The 23201-nt window shown below is 32.3% G+C and overlaps 1 protein-coding gene across 1 annotated transcript in view; it reads left to right on the forward strand.

The window, feature by feature from the left end:
* Eys (eyes shut homolog) overlaps positions 1 to 23201 on the forward strand; it is a 1581889-nt gene that overhangs the window by 987568 nt on the left and 571120 nt on the right. The window contains 1 exon segment of the mRNA XM_071613805.1: positions 9367 to 9517. Within this exon segment, the coding sequence (XP_071469906.1) occupies positions 9367 to 9517 (151 nt within the window).

Below are 23201 nucleotides of genomic sequence, written 5' to 3' on the forward strand. Positions count from 1 at the left end.
CTGGGAAAACTGGAAATCCATATGCAACAAAATGAAACTGAATCCCTTTCTCTCGCCATGCACAAAAGTTAATTCAAAATGGATCAAGGAGCTTGATATCAAATCAAAGACACGGCGTCTGACAAAAGAAAAAGTTGGCTATGATCTACATACTGTGGGGTCGGGCTCCAAATTCCTCAGTAGGACACCCATAGCACAAAAGTTAGTAACTAGAATCAACAAATGGGACTTACTCAAACTAAAAAGTTTTTTCTCAGCAAAAGAAACAATAAGAGAGGTAAATAGAGAGCCTACATCCTGGGAACAAATATTTACTCCTCACACTTCAGATAGAGCCCTAATATCCACAGTATATAAAGAACTCAAAAAATTAGACAATAAGATAACAAATAACCCAATCAACAAATGGGCCAAGGACCTGAACAGACACTTCTCAGTGGAGGACATACAATCAATCAACAAGTACATGAAAAAATGCTCACCATCTCTAGCAGTCAGAGAAATGCAAATCAAAACCACCCTAAGATACCATCTCACTCCAGTAAGATTGGCAGCCATTATGAAGTCAAACAACAACAAGTGCTGGCGAGGATGTGGGGAAAAGTGTACACTTGTACATTGCTGGTGGAACTGCAAATTGGTGCAGCCAATGTGGAAAGCAGTATGGAGATTTCTTGGAAAGCTGGGAATGGAACCACCATTTGACCCAGCTATTCCCCTTCTAGGTCTATTCCCTAAAGACCTAAAAAGAGCATGCTACAGGGACACTGCTATATCGATGTTCATAGCAGCACAATTCACAATAGCAAGACTGTGGAACCAACCTAGATGCCTTTCAATAGATGAATGGATAAAAAAAAAATGTGGCATTTATACACAATGGAGTATTACTCTGCATTAAAAAATGACAAAATCATAGAATTTGCAGGGAAATGGATGGCATTAGAGCAGATTATGCTAAGTGAAGCTAGCCAATCCCTAAAAAACAAATGCCAAATGTCTTCTTTGATATAAGGAGAGTAACTAAGAACAGAGTAGGGACGAAGAGCATGAGAAGAAGATTAACATTGAACTGGGATGAGAGGTTTGTGCAGGATGGAGAATCAGAATCCAGGTGTCCTGGCCTCAGGCTCCTCCCACTCTACTACGCAAGAATTTCTGAAAAAAGGAATCAGGATGTTACTCAAGGAATGAGGAAATTTTTATTTGCAGCTCATAGTCCATTGTTGGCTGACTTCATTACTCTGGGCTGGAAGTGAGGCAGATCATGATGGAAGTTGTGAAGGAGGAAATCAGCTCAGGATATGGCAACATGGAAGCAGCGAGCCTTCATGCTGATATCTAATAGACAGGATGCAGCAGAAGTGACACGGCATGACTTCTGAGGCTAATTAAAATAAATTTAAAAAAAAAGGATAGAGCTGCCACCTGGTACTCCCACTCCACTCACCCTTGGAACTCAGCCACCATGTTGTGAGGAAGCCCAAGACATATGTAGGTGCCTTGGCTAAAGTCCCAGCTAGGGTCCCAATCAATAGCCAACATCCACTACCAAACATGTAAATGGGCAAGTCTTCAGATGACTCTAGCCCCAGGATTTGAGCCACCTCAGCTGATATCAAGCAAAGCAGACATAAGCTACCTGCCTGGAGCCCTGCCCAAAACACAGACTGAGGGAAAGAAATATTGCTATCTTAGGGAATTATGTTTTGGGGTGGTTTGTGACATAGAAATAGAAAACTGGCACACTTGACTTCAAGGGTTCTCACCAGGTGGATTAAGGGCAGTAGTCCTGTATCACATGTGAGGTCTTCTCAAGGGTTCACACTTAATTCCAATGTCCCCCCACCCTGTCTTGCTAGATTCTTACACCACTTTAGGGTATGAATTGGGTAGGCTGGGGAGAAATATAACAGCAACAACAGTGGAGTTGGAACAGAAATTTTGTAGAAGATTCAAAAATGCCCTCTCCATAATTGAGGTCCACTAGATCTGCTCAGTCTAATACAGGGGCCATCAGACATATGTGGTTCTTTAAATTAAAATTTATTAAAATAAAATAAAAATTGAAAAAAAAGAATAATCAGATGAGAGACTTGATTTCCAACATGATGGAATGTTGCCATTTGCTGCCTTTTTTTTTATTATTTACAATCTTGGCCTATTTTATCTGTCTCCTTCATTCTCCACTAAGGTATACATGGAAGCAAAGAACTTGCTGTGTATTGATATTGTACCTTGAAAATAATACCACAGTAGGTCACTCACATCTCTATGGGGTACAGCAGTTACTTGACCTTTCCTGGAATCCATCCTGAATAGCTAAACATAATGGATAGAATACTACACTTTTCTTCCAGGTTCTAATTAATGGAGAGAAGTTAATGATTGCTATTGCATAATACAAATGACAAATATGAACAACCACTTAAAGTTTGGGAGAATAACAAAGTATTTCAAACACCAGCGCTCTTCAAGAGAGTTCTATATATATTTGTAATTATACAAAAAAAAAAAAAAAGTCTGTTCTATTCATTTGACCTTTAAAGTGCACCTGGTCTGCTGATTTAATAGAAAGCATTAAAAAGCCTTGATGGAAAACCTTTACACTGCCTGGTGTGATAGGTAAACTGTATCATCAGCAAATGCTAAACAATAATGTTGTGAGAAAGACTGTTTTCCTATGTTCAGTCAATTCCTGTTAGATTCAATCGAGCACAATCAGAACAGCATTGCTTTCGCTCTAATGAGCCTAAGGGGAAGGATATGACTGCTGTTAAAAATATGTCTTTTGAATAAAATAACAACCCTGCTTGATGAAATATTAGAACTGCATTTTCAGCAAAGAAGACCTGATTGTCTGCACTGCTATAATGGAGGCATACCTACCCTTGATCTTCTTTTAACATAGCAGCAAGTTCTCTGGAATCTGGTATGAGAAAAGACAAAATGCCAGCCCTGTATTCATTTACAGTAGTTAATCCATATCAGAAATATAATAACTTTGAAAACAAGAATAACCAATGTAGAATTTTAAAATAATACCCACATTTATCCAAAGGTGAAAGCCAGCATAATTAATACAGAAATAACAGCATTTGGTGAATCAAAATAATGTTATCTATGTATTAATTACATTGGCTTTCACAATGAACAGAAATTGAACTAAAATGATAAAAATTCATAATAAATTTCAAGTAAAAAATTCAAAGCAATATTTCTATAAATAATTTTCCCCATAATATATCAAACTTTCCTCAATGTTCTTTGTTCTCAGAGAAAACAACAGTTCTTCTGAACATTTACCTTCGTGAAAGACCGCAAGTCTCTAGCTTGTAGTTCGTGGTCAAAGGTCAATCACCAGATCCATTACCGTTTATGCAGAAAAGTCTCTCTAAGGAACAAAATTCTGCATGGTTAGCACTAATTGAGAGAGAGACAGGTTTTCAGATGTTAAAAGGAGCTATTACCAGGTCCAGCTCCAGTTAAAAATTCAAATTCCATAAGAAGTAAACATTAATACTGCTTCAGGTTATAAAATAATATGAAAAAAAATCATACATTTGATGAAATAATTATCTTGGTACTCTCAGTAGTCTAGGTACCAAAATCTGTATCAGCCAAAGTTTTGACAGAAAAATAAAACCATCAGAAGATATATATTACAAGAATTGTTGCCAAGAATAGGCTTTTGTATCTCTGGGGTCTGTCTGCATAAGTATGAAATATACAGGGCAGGCTGGCAGACTAAAAATAGGATGAGGAGTTAAGCTGCATACAAAGATGGAAAGTCTTCCTCAGGAAAGCTTCAGCTTGCTCATGAGGATTTTCAACCAATTAGATGAGGTCCACCATAACTACAGGGAGTAATATCTTTTACTTAGGGTTCACATAGATTTTAACCATATCTATAAAATGCCTTCACTTAACAGCACTTATTAGTGTTCAGCTGACTAACTTGGTCTATGGCTTAGTCAAGTTGACACAAAAAGTTAACCATCACAGTTAGTCAATTGAGACATTTTTCTGAAGAAAATGTATAAGGAAAATATAAAATCAAGTTTTAAATTATAATAAAATAATAATAGCTCCTTCTGAGATAAATTCAGATTCTTCTGTTGCAATTTTAGTTTTTTTAGTATTGTAAGCATTTTATGAACTATTCTCTCAAATAATTATAATTTTACAAATATTCTATGTTCAAAATAAAAATGCTGTAATTTATTAAACACCTAATATACTTTAGACAGTATTCTGTAAACTGCTCTTACACATTGCATTGTGGTGTTTGCCACAAACAAGGCCCTGTTTTAGATATGAGGATGCACTTGCAGTATAAGAATAACACCTCCCACAACACTGACATTACAGTATATGACCTAGTGATCTCATAAAAGAGTACAACTTAGTCAAAGAAACTCAGTAAGTTGTAATTGAACCCAACTCCCATTCTCGATTTTAGACCAAGACTTTAAAATATTACCTCATTCGTGTGTCTTGTAGTTTTCACCCTCAATCACAACCTCAAATCTGCATTATCCATTTATCTTCTCTCTTTCCACTATAATCATCTTCATGATGCAAGGACCAATTGAATATTTCTTAGTGAAGTCTGGATTATTTCTAACTTTATGTAATTTATGTTCTTACTGCAGAGTTTACTGCACAATTTAGTACAATTGCATGTTAAATTAATACATAACATTTTCTCATTGTTATTTTCTAAGATTTCCATAAGGTTAAACACCATAGTTAAGTATGGAACACACAATGAGAGCTAAAGAGAAAAAATGCAAATATCTTTATTTATGCTGAAATAAAATATTTTAATTTGTAACTTAAGGAGTATAGACACATATTTACATGTATATTTGAAAAATATGAGCAGGCATGTTTATGCACACATATATGTAGGTTTATATATATATATTTTTTTTTCCTTTAAATGTCAGAACATAAAACAACTTTAATTCTAATAATTTATTTTAATCTTGATAAAAATGCCATTGAAAGATAGAAAACAATGGATTCTAAATTATAAATGTATTAAAAGGCAAATGAAATACTTGAACTGGTCTTATATGAAAGGAAACTGGCATGTCAAATATTAAAGTAAATTGTGCAACTACAATAATTAAAGCAGCATAATCTCAAATATCACACTGAAAGAATATAAAATACAAGTAAAAACTGTTAATATATACAAAGTCTGATTATGAAGTGATGAAGGACCTTCAAAACTATCTATAAAAATAAAATATAAGTACTTATTTCTTATATGGTAAAGATTTTTAATGTTGAAAATACTAATAGAACTTATCATACAAATACAAATATAAAAAGAAAGACCATGAACTTTCCTAACACTGCCAATTAGAACAGGGTTTCTGGAATATAATTTAGCAATTTGATAATACACACTTAAAACCACTTAAAATTTGATTTAAAAAATCCAAGAATATTTCATAAATAAATAATTAAACAAGGGTGAAATGACTTTCTAGGTGGTAATTATCTCTTAATTGTTTATAATTTTAAGATCTTGGAACATAATACAGTGCTCACTAAAATTGTAAAATAATCATGTAAAAGAAATTGATAAAGACCAAATAATGTTGATGTATTTATGTATTATGTATGTGTGACACACTTACATATCAGTGTATGCATATACATCTTGACCTATATTTGTTGATACCATTTTAAAAACCAACTTACGAAAGATTCAAGTTGATTCATGTATAGATCAGATGTTAAATTTATTTTTTCTAATTTTAACATAAATAACTTATATGTCTTCTGGGTCAAGAAAAAAAATATAAGAGTCCATATACATTATTTTTAAATTACTCTGGAAGTTGTTATAACCAAAGACCAAATAAATGTGTTTCATATCTTAATGCATTTTATTTGATACATGAAATAGGAGAAATGAGTTCATTAGCAAAGTGTTAGGGAATAATTATTGCTATTTTAATATCACAAAACAGTACAAACTATTTTCCAAACATTAAAATTCAGAGAATGATTTGAGCAGAAGTATCAGTGTTTTCTTTATTTTCATCATTTAATGAATGGCTTCCTGGAAGCTATATCCTCCCTAAGATATTTTTAACAGTTAATTGTAAGAAGTAATTAACCCAGAAAGCTTGCAGTTTGCTTCTAAATACAGATTCAAGAACATCAAGTAGGTTCTAAAAATGTTCAAAAAATTTTCCTTCCATTTTCTTAATATAGGAAATGTCACCAAACTTTTGAATTTCTTCAAAAGTTTCTTTATCAAAACCCCAATATTTGTTACATGGCCATACTTGGTTTTAGCTCTCAACTTTACATTGTGATATAAATGGAAGAAGGATGCAGAGAATCTCTGTAAACATTGTTTATAAGAAATTACATGCATCGTACATATGATTCAATTATTTTATTGTACCCTTTGTACTTACTATAAAAGTAGGTATGTATATGTGAGGGGGGCATATTCACATATATATGAACATTTCAATGAACTACAGAAATTCTAGGGTCTGAAAATATTATTAAAATTTACCATATGCTCTCCTATGCAGCTTGAGTCAATACATTTCAAAGAATGAAAAGTAAGCAGAAAATATTCTCTGAGCAACCTTGATTTAAGCTATACTTAGAGTATTTTTTAAAAAGCAGAAATTCCTATGTATTTTTAAGTTTAGTGACACCATTCTGAATGATTCTTGAATGAACAAAACAAAATCAAAAAGAAAATTTTGAAATATTTTGAGCAGATGACAATGAAAAATAGAATATGTTGAATAAATCTCAATTTTTGCTTAATGGGAAGTTTTCAGTCATGAGAGCATATTAGACTTTAAAACTTAGAAAGAGAAGAATAAATTAAGCTCAGAACAAATTAAAAGAGGGAAATCATGAAGAAAAAAGAGAAAAAGTAATCTCAAAGACAATTTCAGGCCCAGTTGTCTGTGTACTGAATACTACCATACACAAAGGATAAATATATCATCAATGTAAAAAGACTTTCTTAAAGAAGATAAGGACAGCATAACATTGATACCAAAATGTTATAAGAACAGTAGAAGAAATTTGAAAGTCAAGATCTTTTAACATATACAAAAACATTCCTGAAAATGTAGAAAGTCAATCCAGCCTTATATGAAAATGTCATACATCTTAAGCAAGTTAGACCTGTTCTAGGAATACATCCAAACATTCTAACACCAGTCAACTTAATTCACACCAATTAAGAAGGAAGAATGAAGAAAAGGATGTTCAATCATCTCAATCAAAAAGCTAAACAACATAAGAGGATTTAATGTATACAATATGTAAAACATCAATATAACATTAATATTTCTGCCGTGTGATATTGGCACTAAGTACAAATATAGACACATAAAAGAGAAGGAAAGCCCAGGAACACACACACATGTATACACATACACACATCTCTGCAGCCTAAACAGTATTGAGAGGGCAAAAATGAAGCAGGAGAACTTACTCTACCAAGTATTAAATACTTTATTTTAGAGTAAGTGTCAAGACAGTGATATATTAGTGCATGATAGAAAAACTGACCAATGGAACAGAATAGCCTAAAAACAGAGCAGATATAAATGGATTTGATTTATGATAGAAATCAGATGGCGGAATACTAGAGAATAGATTTTTTTTTCTTTTTTCACTCATATTACTAGATCCATAAAAAACAATTTAATATATACCTCAGATTATATAAAAATCAATTTCAGATGTGTTGTAGATTTAAGTGTCAAAACCAAAATAACCTTTCAAATATAGAGTAGATCAGAAACAAGAACAACAATAAAATAACAATAATTAAGTAAATGATTGATGAGTTGGTATAAATTAAATTTGTACCAGTGAAGGACACCATTATGAAAAAAATGTAATATAACAGATGAATAAAATAACTCATTTGTAATTTTTTAACCAACAGAGAATATGTACCAAATATAGAGCAGAGTCAATCTTTTTTATTAAAACTTCAACAGAAATTCATATATATGTACACTAAATAATATATTCAAGCATGTTTATAGCAGCAAAATTTATATAATAACCCCCAAATTGGAACAATTCAAATCTATATCAACACTACAATAAGTAATTTATGAAATATCCAGTGATGTACCTTGAAAAATGAATAAACTCTTGTTAACTTCAATAAAAAAAATGAGCATCAAAAATATAATGTTGAATGAAAATGGAGGTCTGTGTTTCTGAACTGGAATAAATAATAATTTTTTGTCTTTTGACCAAGATAATGGTTACTTGGACATGTTCATAATATAATATTTCATAAAGTTTTTCCATTTATCCTCTTTAATATTTATATTATAATTCAATAAAAAGTTCACATAAATATATGAAAGACAGAACATCATATACTCATGGTATAGGATAACACTGGTAAGTGAATGCTGTGTCTTATAGAACATGTGTGGAAAGCATTATAATAAGGGTACCTACTTTGGAAACAGGTACATTGATTAAATGATGGGTCTACCAAGGTTTTCTTTAAGACTTAGGTAGGATGCACTTTTGGTCCTTGGGGCCTTAGCATCTTTGCTACAGTTGTTCAACTCTTGACATGAGAGCTCTCATAGATTGTAGATGAAGAAACATGTGGCTGTGTTCCAATTAAACTTTATTTACTAAGAGTGGCAGGGAAGATTTGTCCCACTGGTCATTGTTTTCCAATTTCTGCATTAAATAATTAAACTATGAATAGAGTAAATGATATATTCTTATCTATATGTTAGAGTATTGTAGTATTTTCTCATCCTTTTAAAAAATGGGTGCATTGGACTTAATTACTCTGAGAATCCTAGTTAAATCATTTTTAAATTTTATTCTTTTCAAAATTTTCACATTTTTCTTCTTGCTATAAATTATATTTTTACAACTAATTAATCTCTGCAATATTTCTGTTTTTTGCTTAAAGGTATATTGTACCCTGTATAACCACATTTAAATCTGATTCATTTTAATTTTTTTCCTTCATACAGAGAATTCAGGAATGTAATATGTAACCAACAAGACTATTATATTATAACATTATTTTACTTACTCCTGAGAAGGATGTTTATTATCAGGAGTTACTCATTTCATTAAGTAATGGCTACAATTTGTGTTTTGCTAAAATTTAATGTTATATACAGGTATTTTAAGCATTAAGGGTTTCTAATTTAGAACAGATTAATCTACTTCTGGCTTTGTTGATTTTTATGGTGAAATAATCTATTTACTTAAATCTTTCTTCTTTTGGTAACAGCTTAATTAATTGGTCAGACAAATGTTTATACAATACATACTAAAACCATGAATTTCCTTCTTAAATCGTTGCAGACAAGAATTGGACCCATGTAGAGCTGAACTGACTATTCTAGGAAGAATTATAGAAAACAGCATATCTATTGGTGACATGCCTGGAAAACCACTGTCAAAATCATGGTCTGTCTTTATCGGTGGATTACCAGATCTTCATGCAAAAACAAAGGTAGCTTCATGGATGTTATAAAAATATTAATTATGTCATCATTTTGAAGACAGAAAAAGGAAAACTTTAAAAATGTTTTCTGATTAGTGGAGTCATCTATATGATTTTCAAAAAGAAATTTTGAGCAATTATATATATATATATGTATATATATATATGTATATATATATATATATATATATATATATATATATATATTATTTATATGCTAGTACCTAGGAAACCATTTAAGAAGTTTTAATTGGAAGTGACATGCTGTTTTCACATAAGAAGAGTAGAACTATAGTGGTTTAGAACTGGTAAATTTGGGTTACAGGAATAATATATATATATATATAATATATATATTATATATATTATTATAATATATATATAATATATATATTATATATATTATTATAATATATATATAATATATATATTATTTATAATATATATATAATATATATATTATATATACTTGGAATATATATAAATATATATATATCTTATCATAAAATATATATATATATATATATATATATATATATATATATTATCATTCCAAGTAGACTTAAAGCTTTATGTTCTTAATGAATAGAATTGTTCCAGTATCGGACTGTTTTTCCATCTTATGTCTGTATTCTGTATATAATGTGTAATATCAAGTTGTGGGGTTTTGTGCACTACTAACTCAATAATTTTCATTGGATATGTTAATGTGCTTGCTGAAAAATAAGCCAAAAATATGACTTGAGAAATGGGCTTAGTAATGTTTAAGGACTTTCTCTATAGTACTTTGTGTCCATGCCAGCCCACTCTCTAAATTTCCATTTGGATAATTAGCTTATTTTCTTTATTATTAAGTTATATTCTAGGATAAAAGCCTGCACGTTGACTTAAATGCTATTGATTATGTGGCTCCATTTTTTGCTATTGCAGAGAATTGCCCTAAAAATTTTAAGATTGCTAAATGTACCAATAGCTTATTACAATTATGAACTTTTTCTCTTACTAATATTTACCATTGCATTTTACATACTAGAACATACTATCTTTGTGTTCGAAATTTAAAATGTTCTTAAAGTACCACAGTAATACAAATTGATATAAGTCTACTTAACTATCATTATGGTTTCTGGTATACATGAGGTAAACATTTTAAAAACAAATAAACATGAAAAACAAAATTTTCTTGCATATTTGATTTGACCCAGAAGCATTTAATAAAATTAGGACATTCTGTATCAGTAAGAATGAAGAGACTATTTTAGATTTAGATTTACTCCATTAGCAGTGCATTTATTGATCATTAAACAGACTTTGTGACTTTTTCTATAATATTAATGTGTTTTTTGACTAGATAAACAAATCTATAAGTTCCATAACAGTAGAAAATGTCTGTTTTGCTTATACCAAGATAAGAAAAGTTTCTGTGACATAATTAAAGTTTCATTTATATTCTAAGTGAAATATCCATTAAAGAATGGTAAAGAGATTCTAAAATATACATAAATTAACCTTTAGCTATTTAAATTTGGATTGATTTCTTATCTTGATATTATGTATATATTTCCCAAGTAAAAAATAGGTTTTCATATAGACTCTTATCATTGTAAGTATACAGTAATTAAATGCAAGTACTAAAGATTCAAAGGGGCTAATATTCTATTGGGAAGATACACCACTATTACTAATATAGTTAAGTATCTAGTCTTTTATAAATATGAATAATATAAAAATGTAATATAGGAAAATATGTAAGAAAGTCTACTAGCCTCCCTGGGGAAGTCAGAAAGTTTGTAATTAGGTAGAAATTTGAGAGAAGATCAATTCTTCCCAGTAAATAATGTGCAGGCTTGTCCTTCTGGATAGAGGCAAGATCACACACTGGGCCATAATTAGTGGAGAGGTAGGTGGGGAGAAGAGGGAGAAAAGAAATAAGAACTGAGCAGAAGAAGGACTTTTAAAGACAAGGTGAGCAGGAGTCAGAGCACAATTAATTCTATACAAAGTACAAAATAGTATAGATTTATTTATATGCTAGTACCTAGGAAACCATTTAAGAAGTTTTAATTGGAAGTGACATGCTGTTTTCACGTAAGAAGAGTAGAACTATAGTGGTTTAGAACTGGTAAATTTGGGTTACAGGAATAATAAAACAAGAAATGATATTATGGCAATAGAGGTGAGAAAATAACTCTGAAATTGTGATAAAAAAACCTGGTATTTGAACAAGCACTTTTGGCTTTGTAACTAAGTAATTTGTCGTGCCATTTTTTTAAGTGGGGAAAACAAGATTATTTATAGGAAAAATGGCAGGTTTAGTTTTGCATTTACTTTTGGGCAGGAACAGTAGAACTGTATATAACCAGATACTTAACTGGCTTGGCAACACCTCTAATCTATTTGTCCACTATATCAGTATATTCCTGCTAAATATCATTCCTGTCACTGGGACAGTGTGGTATAGAGAAAGTAATTTAAAATATGGATCTTGACTCCACAAGAGACCCAGGAGCTATTGCCATGTGTATCTGTACAGCAGAAGGTAGAAGTCAGAATCATTGATTAGATTGATTTTGTAGTTTAAGAGAAGATATGGTAAAGAATTGGAGATCAGCAGTCAAGGAGTGGGCTTGGAAGAGATGTACTTTAAACTAGTTAAGGAATAGAGATCTTCGCAACAGACAAGAAGAATACCACAAAAACATGAAAAACGTTTCCCAAAGAAGCATGAAGTGAAAGGATAACCACCAATTTCAGGAGAAGAATAAGAACAGAAATCAAATTGTAATATCAGAAGGGACAGTAAATGAAACAGAAGAAGCAAGGGAATTTTTTTTTGTTTGTTATTTTTTTCTGGAAACTTTTTAATAATAAGAGAGGGAATGTATTATGTAGAGAATGGGTAAATAATTTTGCAGATATGTGATAATGATTGACTATATTTCTAAACATTTTCTCCAAAGACTTGTCTGAAAGGAATATAATTTACTAAAGGATTATCTTACTAAATATCTGATATAAGGTATCTGTACATTTATTGCAATCAAATTTGGAGAAATATTTACTGGTAAACAGACCGCTAAAGTTACCTTGAAATTAAAGGGAAAAAAAACAGCCAACAAAGCAGGTTTTCCCTTCTGGTTAAACTTACTGTGTTTGAAAGATTTTAAGTCAGATCCTTGATGAGTTTTTATTCTTTTCTTACACCGTGGTGGTGTCACAGTAACCATATAAATGTGTGTTTGTGTGTGTGTGTGTGTGTGTGTGTATGACATACACTTGCATTGTACTAAATGATTAATACATGCATACTATAAAATGTATCTGGACAATAAAACTTAAAGAGAAATTATGTGATGAATCAGAAAAAGAAAAAGGAAAACCAACTTTGTAGGTCTTTCTTTATACAATGCAACTCCACTGAATATCTAAATATCATGCAGGCTCTAACTATCTAATTATTGTGTTCTGATTAAGAGCTGCTGTTTAAGCACAGTGGGTAGTCAGTGCTCAGAAAATTAAAAACAACAGGTTTTCAGCATAAAACACTAAGGGAAGGAACTATCGTTGATTCTTCCAACCAATAAACACTAAGTTACACTTATCCTCTAATGTCTAAGTTTCCAATAATGTCTTTCTGTACTGGCCAGAGCCCCTCCACATGAGAAGAGTCTGTGATCCAATGTGTATGTACTGACAGGTTGTTTAATGCTCCCTTTAACAAAATCACACAGAGCTCAGTATGTAAGAAGAAAATGAAACAGTTAGACACTCTCAATTTTGTGCCTGGAGTATGAAAAACTCTGTGTCCCCTGATGACCTTAAATGATAATAACTTCCAAGGTCCAAGAGTAAATACCTCCTCTCTGATGGTAGGAAAACATTTTCCTTGGTAGTACTTTAATTCCTAGTACATGGACTCCTGTTTCAGGCCCAAGTTACTTAAGGACACCAAACCTTAAACTCTAGCAAATGCAGATCAAGCCACAATTCTATCATCTCTTTACTAAATACAAAAGGAAATAAAATAACTGTGTAAATAAATATTATCAATAAAAATAAAGCTATCAGTAAATAAATATATCAGTAAAATAAATATATCAGTAAAAAGAGGATAATTCCACCATAGGAAGTCTAATTAAATAGGCATTTACATAAACATACCCACTGATGAACATAAACATAAGCAAAATAATAGATAAATTGAGATTTCACTGCACCATTTCAAAATGCTTTGCTTCTTATAGAGGTAATATGGTAAGGCATTCATTTACTCATTCTGCCAGACTTATCATTTGGGCCTCTGGTTGTCTATTCTGTCATCAATGACACCTAGCTACAATTCAATAAATTGTCAGATTCAGACCAATCCAATGAGAATTATTTCCCATTCCTTGCAAACAGAAGCATCAATTTTAATTGACTTCTACATGAGAAGTCATGCCTTTCTTAGTAAACCAGGAGCCCATTGCGTACTTACTCCACTCCATAGTGCAAAAATGACTGCCATCCAAAAAAGAGCAAACTCTTTCCCCACTGCTCCATGTTTTTCACCAACTGCTCTTACAGTTTTTTTCTGATCTATCTCTTTTTCAATTCTGCATTTCTTTCTCTGTAAAACTATGAGTGTCAAAAATCTGGAAAGGCTTGTGTCTTATTTTCTCCACTTAATCTGTTTTTTTCTAATATGCTTTTTAAAAAATTTTGTATTTGTTTTAATTATTTATATATGACAGTAAAATGCATTTATGCACTTTGATATATCGTACATAGATGGGATACAATTTCTCATTTTTCTGTTTGTACATGTTGAGGAATCATACTGGTCATGTAGTCACATATATACATATAGTAATAATGTCTGTTTCAGTCTACTATCTTTCCTATGCCCACATCCTCTCCCCTCATCTCCCATCATTTCCCTTTATCTAATCTAAGGTAACACTATTCTTCCCCAGTGTCCCCTGCCTTATTGTGAATTAGCATCTGCATATTAGAGAAAACATTCTGCCTTTGGTTTTGTGGGATTGGCTCATTTCAATCAGCATGATATTCTTCAACTCCAACCATTTACTGGCAAATGTCATAATTTCACTCTTCTTTAAAGCTGAGTAATATTCCACTGAGTATATATACCACATTTTCTTTATCCATTCACCCATTGAGGGACACCTAGGTTGGTTCCATAGTCTAGCTATTGTGAATTGAGCTGCTATAAACATCGATGTGTGCTGGTGGGACTGCAAATTGGTGCAACCTCTATGGAAAGCAGTATGGAGATTCCTTAGAAAATTGGGAATGGAACCACCATTATACTATCCCACTCCTTGGTTTATATCCAATATGATTTAATCCCTCTTTAATCCCTCTTTATTTCTTGTTTCAAAAGGTCTCCTTGCATTAATCAAAGACCTCTCTGACTTATATTCACCACTATACCTACCTTCCCCTAATTTTTTAATCATATTAGAAAATATAGAAAGAAATTTTGCACATGTTTGCACATGTAAACCTATTAAAAGGTCAGAAGGATGTGCTTAGCAAAATAAGACTGCTGGTTTAAGCTATTAAATGGAGAACTAATTACTTAGGAGGAAGACGAAGGACAAAATATTTAGGGGAAAATGACAAGATAATTAGCTTGGATACTTTGAGGTATCTGAAAAATTTGCAGAAGGAGTGATTGAATATAAGTGACATTAATATTTTTATAATTATTAACACATATTAATTGTACTAATTAATGGGTTTTACTGTGGCATTTCCATACATGCTATATCAAGCTTTGATCTTGTCCCACCTCCCTTCTCTTACCTTGTTTTTCCCCTTCCTTCCACTCCCTCTAGTCCCCTCTCTGGGGCCTAAAATTTCCTTTTCTAACATCAGATTATCTTTGGGATTCTTTTGTTTGTGTTTTTATTTTGTTTTGCTTTGGCTTCAGATTTTTTTCCCCTGCTTTACACATATTACAGAAAACATGCAGTATTCATCTTTCTGTATCTGGCTTATTTTTGCTTACCTTGATGTCTTCCAGTTTCACCTGTATTTGTGCAAATGGTAGGATTTTTGTTCTTCTTTATGGCTGAAAAATATTCAATTTTATATATATGATATATTTACTTCAATCATTCATTTGGCAATGAGACATCTAGGCTGATTCCATAACTTGACTTTTTGTGAATAGCAATAAATATGGGTACAGATACCTCTTTTGTATACTGAATTCATTTCCTCATGATATACATAAGCCCAGGAGTGGTTAGCTGGGTCATGTGGTAGTTCTAGTTTAAGTTTCTTAAGAACTCTCCATACTGTTTTCATAGTGGTTGAACTAATTTACCTTCCCACCAATAGCAAACAAGTATTCCTTTTTTCCAAATCTTCCCCAGCATGTTATTTATTCATTTTTCAATAATAGCCATTCTATCTGGGATGAGATAGAATCTCAATATACTTTTGATTTGCCTTTTTCTGATGGGTAAAGATATTGAGCATATTTTTTATATATTTATTGGCCATTAGTACTTACTGTTTAGTGAAGTTTCTGTTCAAATAATTTACCCATTTATCGAGTGGATTATTTGTCTTTTCATTGGTAAATATTTTGAATTCTTTATATATCCTGAATGTTAATCCTCTGTCAGATGAATACAAAATACCCTGAAATGCCAAAGCAGTTCTGAACAGAAAGAACAAAGTTGGAGGTATCAAAATACCTGACTTGAAAACACACTACCAAGCCTGTACAGGCACAAATACAGACAGATGGATAGACAAATGGAACAGAATAAAGAACCTAGAAATGAACTTACACACTGATAGCCATCTGATTCTCAACAAAAGTGTCAAAAATATACACTGGATAAAGGACAGACTCTACCACAAATGTGCTGGGAAAACTGGCTATTCAAATGTAGGAAAGATTGAAACTAGACCCCCAACCACTCACCCAATACAAAAATGAACTTATTATAATGGGCCAAATAATTTAAGACCTGAATCTTTAAAACTACTAGAATACAACATAGGGAAAACACTTCAAGATATTGGCACATGCAAAGATTTTCTGGACTCAATAGCCCAGGAAACAAAAACAAGTACTGATAATGGGAATAGATTAAATTTAAAAAGCTAAAGGTACTGTCAACAGATTGAAGAGACCACTATAGAATGGCAGAGAGTCTTTGTCAGCCACACATCAGCCTGTAATATTTAAACACATGAGAATAGATTACATGACAATGTCAGGAGAGAGTGATGGAAAAGAGAAAAGAGGGCCAAGACAGGATCCGAGAATACCTGACATTTAATGAGACGCTAATTCAATAGGCAGAAGGGCAAGAGTACAACCAAGAAAATGTACCATCACAGAAGCTAGAAGGAGAGGAATTTTTTAGAAAGCGGTCTTCTCAATCTTGCTAAAATCAAGACCAGTAAGAACAAAAAATTAGAGTATCCCTGAAATTCCCTGTCATAGATATTATTGGTAAATTAACCAAAGAAATTACCCCCTCTATTTAAGCTCATGATGATGAGTAAATAAACTATATCAGTATTCTGCTTAGTGCTAATGTTTTCCACTAGAAAAAGGGGCACATGCTATATAAATTAATTTCCTATTATAATCAGCACATAAATCATAGCTGCAGGGAGAAAGTTTAATATTTTTAAAATATGTACTAAAAATTCATTTGCTATCATCTATAAAGTAAAAGATGCACATGTCCCAAATAACAAAATGTTCCATTTTAGGTGAAATTCTTGTGTATGCACACAAGATATGTGCTGAAATGTTCATATCAAAAGTATTTGAAACAAATGAAAAAGAGCAAACTGTCCACTCACATCGTTATATGTATTCTGTATGTACTGCACACATATAAGGCAGGGAAAATCAGTGACCTTCAGTCATATTCACCGACATGATTTATAGGAGTGAAAAAAGAAGTCTTGAACAAATATCGCCAACACAAAAATTCCCCAAATATGAAAACCTAAACAGTGTATATTTTTACACTGTTTCCACATATTAGAGAAAACATGTGTGTATATATACACACACACACACACACACACACACACACACGTGTTAATACATGTGTGCATACATACATATACATACATACATACTTTCTTTTTAATTTGGTAAATTTTAAAAAAATGAACTTAAAAAACTAGAAGTAAGTACAGGGATTAACAGGCAGGGATAGGGAAGAGGTATCAGTGGTTGAAGCAATTCTCAATGTTGCTAATAATGTCTTTCACTGTGTGGACAGTAGATGTATATCAATTTATTGTTGTTATTTAAAATATCCATATCAATTTTACATATGTATATTCAACAAAAATGTTACAAATTGGGAAATAATGCTAAATGGGGGAAATAGATTTTCCACATTTATATTTTCTTCCAGAAACAAATTAGAGTGGTAGAAAAATATCAGATATAAAATGAGCACACCTGATTTTTAATCACATTTCTATCAAAAATAATATTTTTGGATTTACTAATCATTTCTTGAAATATTTGTTCCTCAAGCTACTCTTCCATAACTGATGAAGTTGGATTATTTTTTTGAAGTGTAATCCATCTCAAGATGGTTCTAAAGACAACACATCTATCTGTAGTATACTATTTACTCAGACTATAAATTATGCAGACATTGTTTTTATTAAGATACAATCCCAGTCACAAACTCTATTACATTCTGCTCACCTAGGATCACCTTGCTTTCAAAAAATATCCCCAAAGATGCCTCTTGAGAGATTCCCATCTGGTATTCCTTCTGTTCCTCCCTAAATTTCCATTTAAGTGTAAAAGGTCTCAAAGAGTTTTCATTTTAAAACTAACAAGCAAACCAACAAAACTAAACAATAACACAGTTTGAAGGCAATAGCCTAAACTATGAAAAAAAAATAATAGAATTCAGACAAATGAATATTTATTAACTTTCTTTTCCATCTTAATAGATTTATTAAAATCTAAGTTTTTCAATATTCCCTTGCAGGTGGTTAGGGGAATATGGGTAAAGTAAAGTAAAAAAGTAATCTAGTTCATATTAGTTAGGGAATTCTAGCAATATAGATCATAATTTTAAAACCCTATTTAATTTGCAGCATAATCTATAACTCAATAGCAAGCAAAATAAAATCAATTTTTGGCTTAAGTGCTTTGGGGCTATTAATTTGGGAGATGGTTTTCTAGTGAAATTTAAGGACTTAAGGCCAATTTAGCCAAAGGCTAGAGAACAGGACTCCCAGGTGAATGATCTCGTGTATGAAAATCATAATTTAAATTTTAAGGAGTCTGAGAATTGGGGAAATAAGTGAAGCATGAATTCAGAGAACTTGTAGCATAATCCATAAAGATGAAAATGAAGTACTTCATAAAGTCAATTGTAAAATGTTACATAATCCAATGTTATTAAAATTCCCTTTATCAGCAACTACACTGGCTCCTTCACAGGCAAAAACTAAGCAGTGTCTAGTTACGTAGCATAAGTTTCTGAAAATTGGGAAACAACTCTCCAAGTACTTCGTCATATTACTGTTTGTGAGATATGCTACTTTTCCTCCATCACATAAGACAGTGTTTTCTTAAGAACCCAGTAATCTGACTACAAGTATTAACTAAGAAGGGACTGTAGAGATTCAAGATATAGTGAATTGTGCTGCTATGAACATTGATGTAGCTGTGTCCCTGTTGTATGCTCTTTTAAGGTCTTTTGAGTATAGTCCGAGAAGGGGAATAGTTGGGTCAAATGGTGGTTCCATTCCCAGCTTTCCAAGGAATCTCCATACTGCTTTCCAAATTGGCTGAACCAATTTGCTGTCCCACCAGCAATTTACAAGTGTACCCTTTTCCCCACATCCTCTCCAGCACTTGTTATTGTTTGACTTCATAATGGCTGCCAGTCTTACTGGAGTGAGATGGTATCTTAGAGTGGTTTTAATTTGCAATTCTCTGATTGCTAGAGATGGTGAGCATTTTTTTGCATATTTTTGATTGATTGTATATCCTCTTATGAGAAGTGTCTGTTCAGATCCTTGGCCCATTTGTTGATTGGGTTATTTGTTTTCTTGTTTAATTTTTTCAGTTCTTTGTATACTCTGGAGATTAGAGCTCTATCTGACGTGTGAATCTGTACACGTGGAAAAATAAGATTACGTATCCCATTTGAATCAAATATATGATATGTCAAGATCATTGTAATGTTTTGAGCAACTAATAAAAAAATTTAAAAAAAGAGATCCAAGATATAGAATTGAAGCTCTGAGTCCCTCAATTCAAAGTCATAGTGCCTTGGGCAAGCCATTTATCCTCCTTGGACCTGCAAAAGAGGGATTTTAGTCAAAAGAGGGACTCAAAGTTGGAATGAGAACAACCAAGTTGTTGCAGAGCTTAGATTGAACAGCTATTGTCCTTGAACACTATTTTGTTTAATGGTTCTTTTCAATTTTAACATTTCATTCTACCTTATGCTAAATAAATATAAAAAACTATTTTTCAAGTCATTTCTAGTCCACTGTATTTCACCATGGAAATACATGTTTTGAAATTAATTGTGATGCACAAATGTGTACTTAAGCTATGAAACATTTGATCCTAGTTCATGCACCACATAATTTTTGAAGACTTAGTGTTAAAATAATTATTATCTTGGTTTACTAAAATGTACATCATATACTTATTTTTATAACACTTACTTACAAAGCAAATTAATGAAAATGCAGCCTCTTGTTATTTGAGGCAGAACAAGAAATCATGTTCTTCCTTGTCACTATGGTTTGCTGACTCTATTTTGAGATTCAACCCCTTGTCCATCAGCCTTTATCATGAATGTGAGGAATAACATCATCTATACAACTTAAAGGGATATAGATTGGACCTCTCATTTTTTAATCAGTTAAGTACCCTAGAACAGTGTTGATTTTTTTATAGGGGTGGTGCCAAGATCTGCCCTGACTTCATTACAAATATTAACTCATCATAACAAACAAGTTAATAGAGCTCACTCATATTTCACAGCAAGAAAATTGAAGCACAGTGAGAACAAGTGACTCATTCAAGGTCACACAAGTGGCAAGTGGTGGAATCAGTATTTGAACAGAGACAGTACAGATCCAGCATCTGCTGTACTGTATAGCCTCACTTTCTGTGGGCGTTGGACTACAAAGTAGAAACCTGGTCTCATATTCAAAGATGTGTGGAAATAAGATCATTTTGGAAAATCTTTTTTTTAACTGTTACAAAAATTTATAAACTTTATAAAAACAATTGTACTTATAACAATAGCAGCTATTAATCACATTCTCTTTGGATAATACTTTTTAAGCTCTTTATAATTGCTATCTCACTTAATAATTTCAGTAGTTCTTTGCAAAATGTAATATTACTATTTCCATTTCACAAATGAGGGAATGGGGGACATTCAAGCTAAATGATCCTACTTTACACAGTTACTGAGTGGTAAGGCCAAAACTCCAACTCACACCTTTAAAATATACTGTACTATATAGCTTTGTTACAAGTAACTAGGTCAGAAAATGTTTACCAAACAATATCATTCTTGACAGATTTTAATGACTTTTAACACAGCATCTGCTTCAAAAAAATGTTTTTTTTAATTTAGTATCTAAATCAATAGAAAAATCCTAGCATAATGTTTCTTTGTATTTTGCTATCTTATGGAACCTATTTGTAAATCAACTCATACTCTTAAAAATTAACTTATTTCATTTGTGTATATTTTTAAAATGGGATAAGAACAGATAAAAGGAGAGGAAAAATTCATTTATTTATGCAACAAATCTATTCATCTAGAGAGTACTATGAAGCAGTAATTGTTCTGGGTTGGGGATTGATTAACAGATGAGTAATAAAATAGGGCTCCACCTTCCTCTACTAATGAAAATATTCTTTGCCTTCTTGAAGTTAGTGCTTTTATTTATTCATTTTTTGTTTGATTTATTTATTTATTTATTTGGAGGTTCCTTTGTGTTTTAAGGCTGGTCTCATATCCTGGGCTCAGGTGATTTTCCTTCCTCAGCCTCCTGAGCAGGTTGGAGTGAGGTGCATACCACCACGCCCAGAGGAATTCTCTTGATGTACTGGGTGGAGTCAAGGGTAACCACCAGGTGTTTTATTCTGGGCTGATTAAGGAGTTGAGAAAATCTACCCTGAGATGGAAAATATAGGAAAGGACAAGTCAATGGGAAAAGATTAAAAAATTTACTTTTCTAAAATCGGTTAATTTTACTGTGTATATTTGAATTTTTTTTTTTAATATATATGAGAGAGAGAGGGAGAACTTTAATACTTACTTTTTAGTCTTCAGCGGACACAACATCTTTGTTTGTATGTGGTGCTGAGGATCCAACCCAGGCCGCACGCATGCCAGGCAAGCGCGCTACCGCTTGAGCCACATCCCCAGCCCATATATCTGAAATTTTAAACATAGCAAATTCACTTTTGTACCTAACTGAAGTGCCTAACTGAATTTCCTGTGGAAGTATTAGATTGAGATTTTCAAGAGTCAGAGGGTGAAGCCCAGAGGAGGGCCTGAAGGGTTAACCTGAAAGGAATGCACAGAATTTTAAAACCACCTTTCAGGGAAGTTAAAAAAAAAAAAAAAAGAGGAAGATAGAAAGATAAGGGAAAAAAAAAAAAAAACAAACAGAAAAGAAAGAAAGAAAGCAACCAAAACCAAAACAACAGTTCAGGATCCCCCTACTTTCTCCTAGAAGCTGTTGGCATCCTCAGTATGTCTCCACAGAGCTGTCAGATGAGTTTCTAAGATATCACTGACTTATTTCAAACTCTCCAGCCTCTTTTCTTACTGGTTTGTAAATACTAACTTCCAACCCTCCACTTGCCTGGGATTCTGGATTGCAGTTCCCTGTCGTTATTGCCAGCCCTCTTTTTCACTACATTCTTGATTTGTGGCCCCTCCTCTACCAGAAGAGGTCTTCTAACCATCTGTGCCCCTGCAGGCACCTGTTCTCCTATTGTCAGATTCCCCAGGGAAGCTTCCCTGAAGGTGAAGACTGAGTCAACTTGCCTCACTGGGATGCCATAGCAACCTGCATTTATATCCATTTTGGTACTTATCTTGTTTTTACTGCACTTGTCACCTTGTTATTTATTTATTTATTTATTTATTTATTTTTGTTTTTCACCATGGCACATACTTTTTGAAATAATGGACTTTTCTTGATAATTTTGTATTTTATTCTTAATTTCTAGGCTCCCAAAGTATCACTGGTTCTGAGAGTCCTAAAATATCACTTATGCTCTCACAATGCTGTCGCTGGGTTAGCCAATATTAAAGGGGAAAAGAAATTGCAGATTATATACTAATTGTTCTGCCATTTGTATGGCACATCCAGAGTACAAGAGTATCAAAGATGGCAGGTTTTAACTTTCCTGTGAAGGCCCACAGCCTGCTCCTATGTCCCTTCTCTAATTTTCTTGCCACCAACTCTTCTTGGCATTTTTGCTAGTAGTGTTCTTTATTATATGTTATTATATATTTTGTTTTCTGTACTTTTACTTTTTTTCTTTTTATTTCCTTAGTAGTTTCAATTGCTTCCTGACTTCACCATCATGTTTACTTTTACTTCAGAATGGTTAAATTTATGTCTGAAATCAAGTAAATCAATAATCAAATAGTAAAAATAACAAAAGCTTATTAGG

Source organism: Marmota flaviventris, chromosome 6 (assembly GCF_047511675.1).
Source record: "Marmota flaviventris isolate mMarFla1 chromosome 6, mMarFla1.hap1, whole genome shotgun sequence".
Classification (NCBI taxonomy): Eukaryota; Metazoa; Chordata; class Mammalia; order Rodentia; family Sciuridae; genus Marmota; species Marmota flaviventris.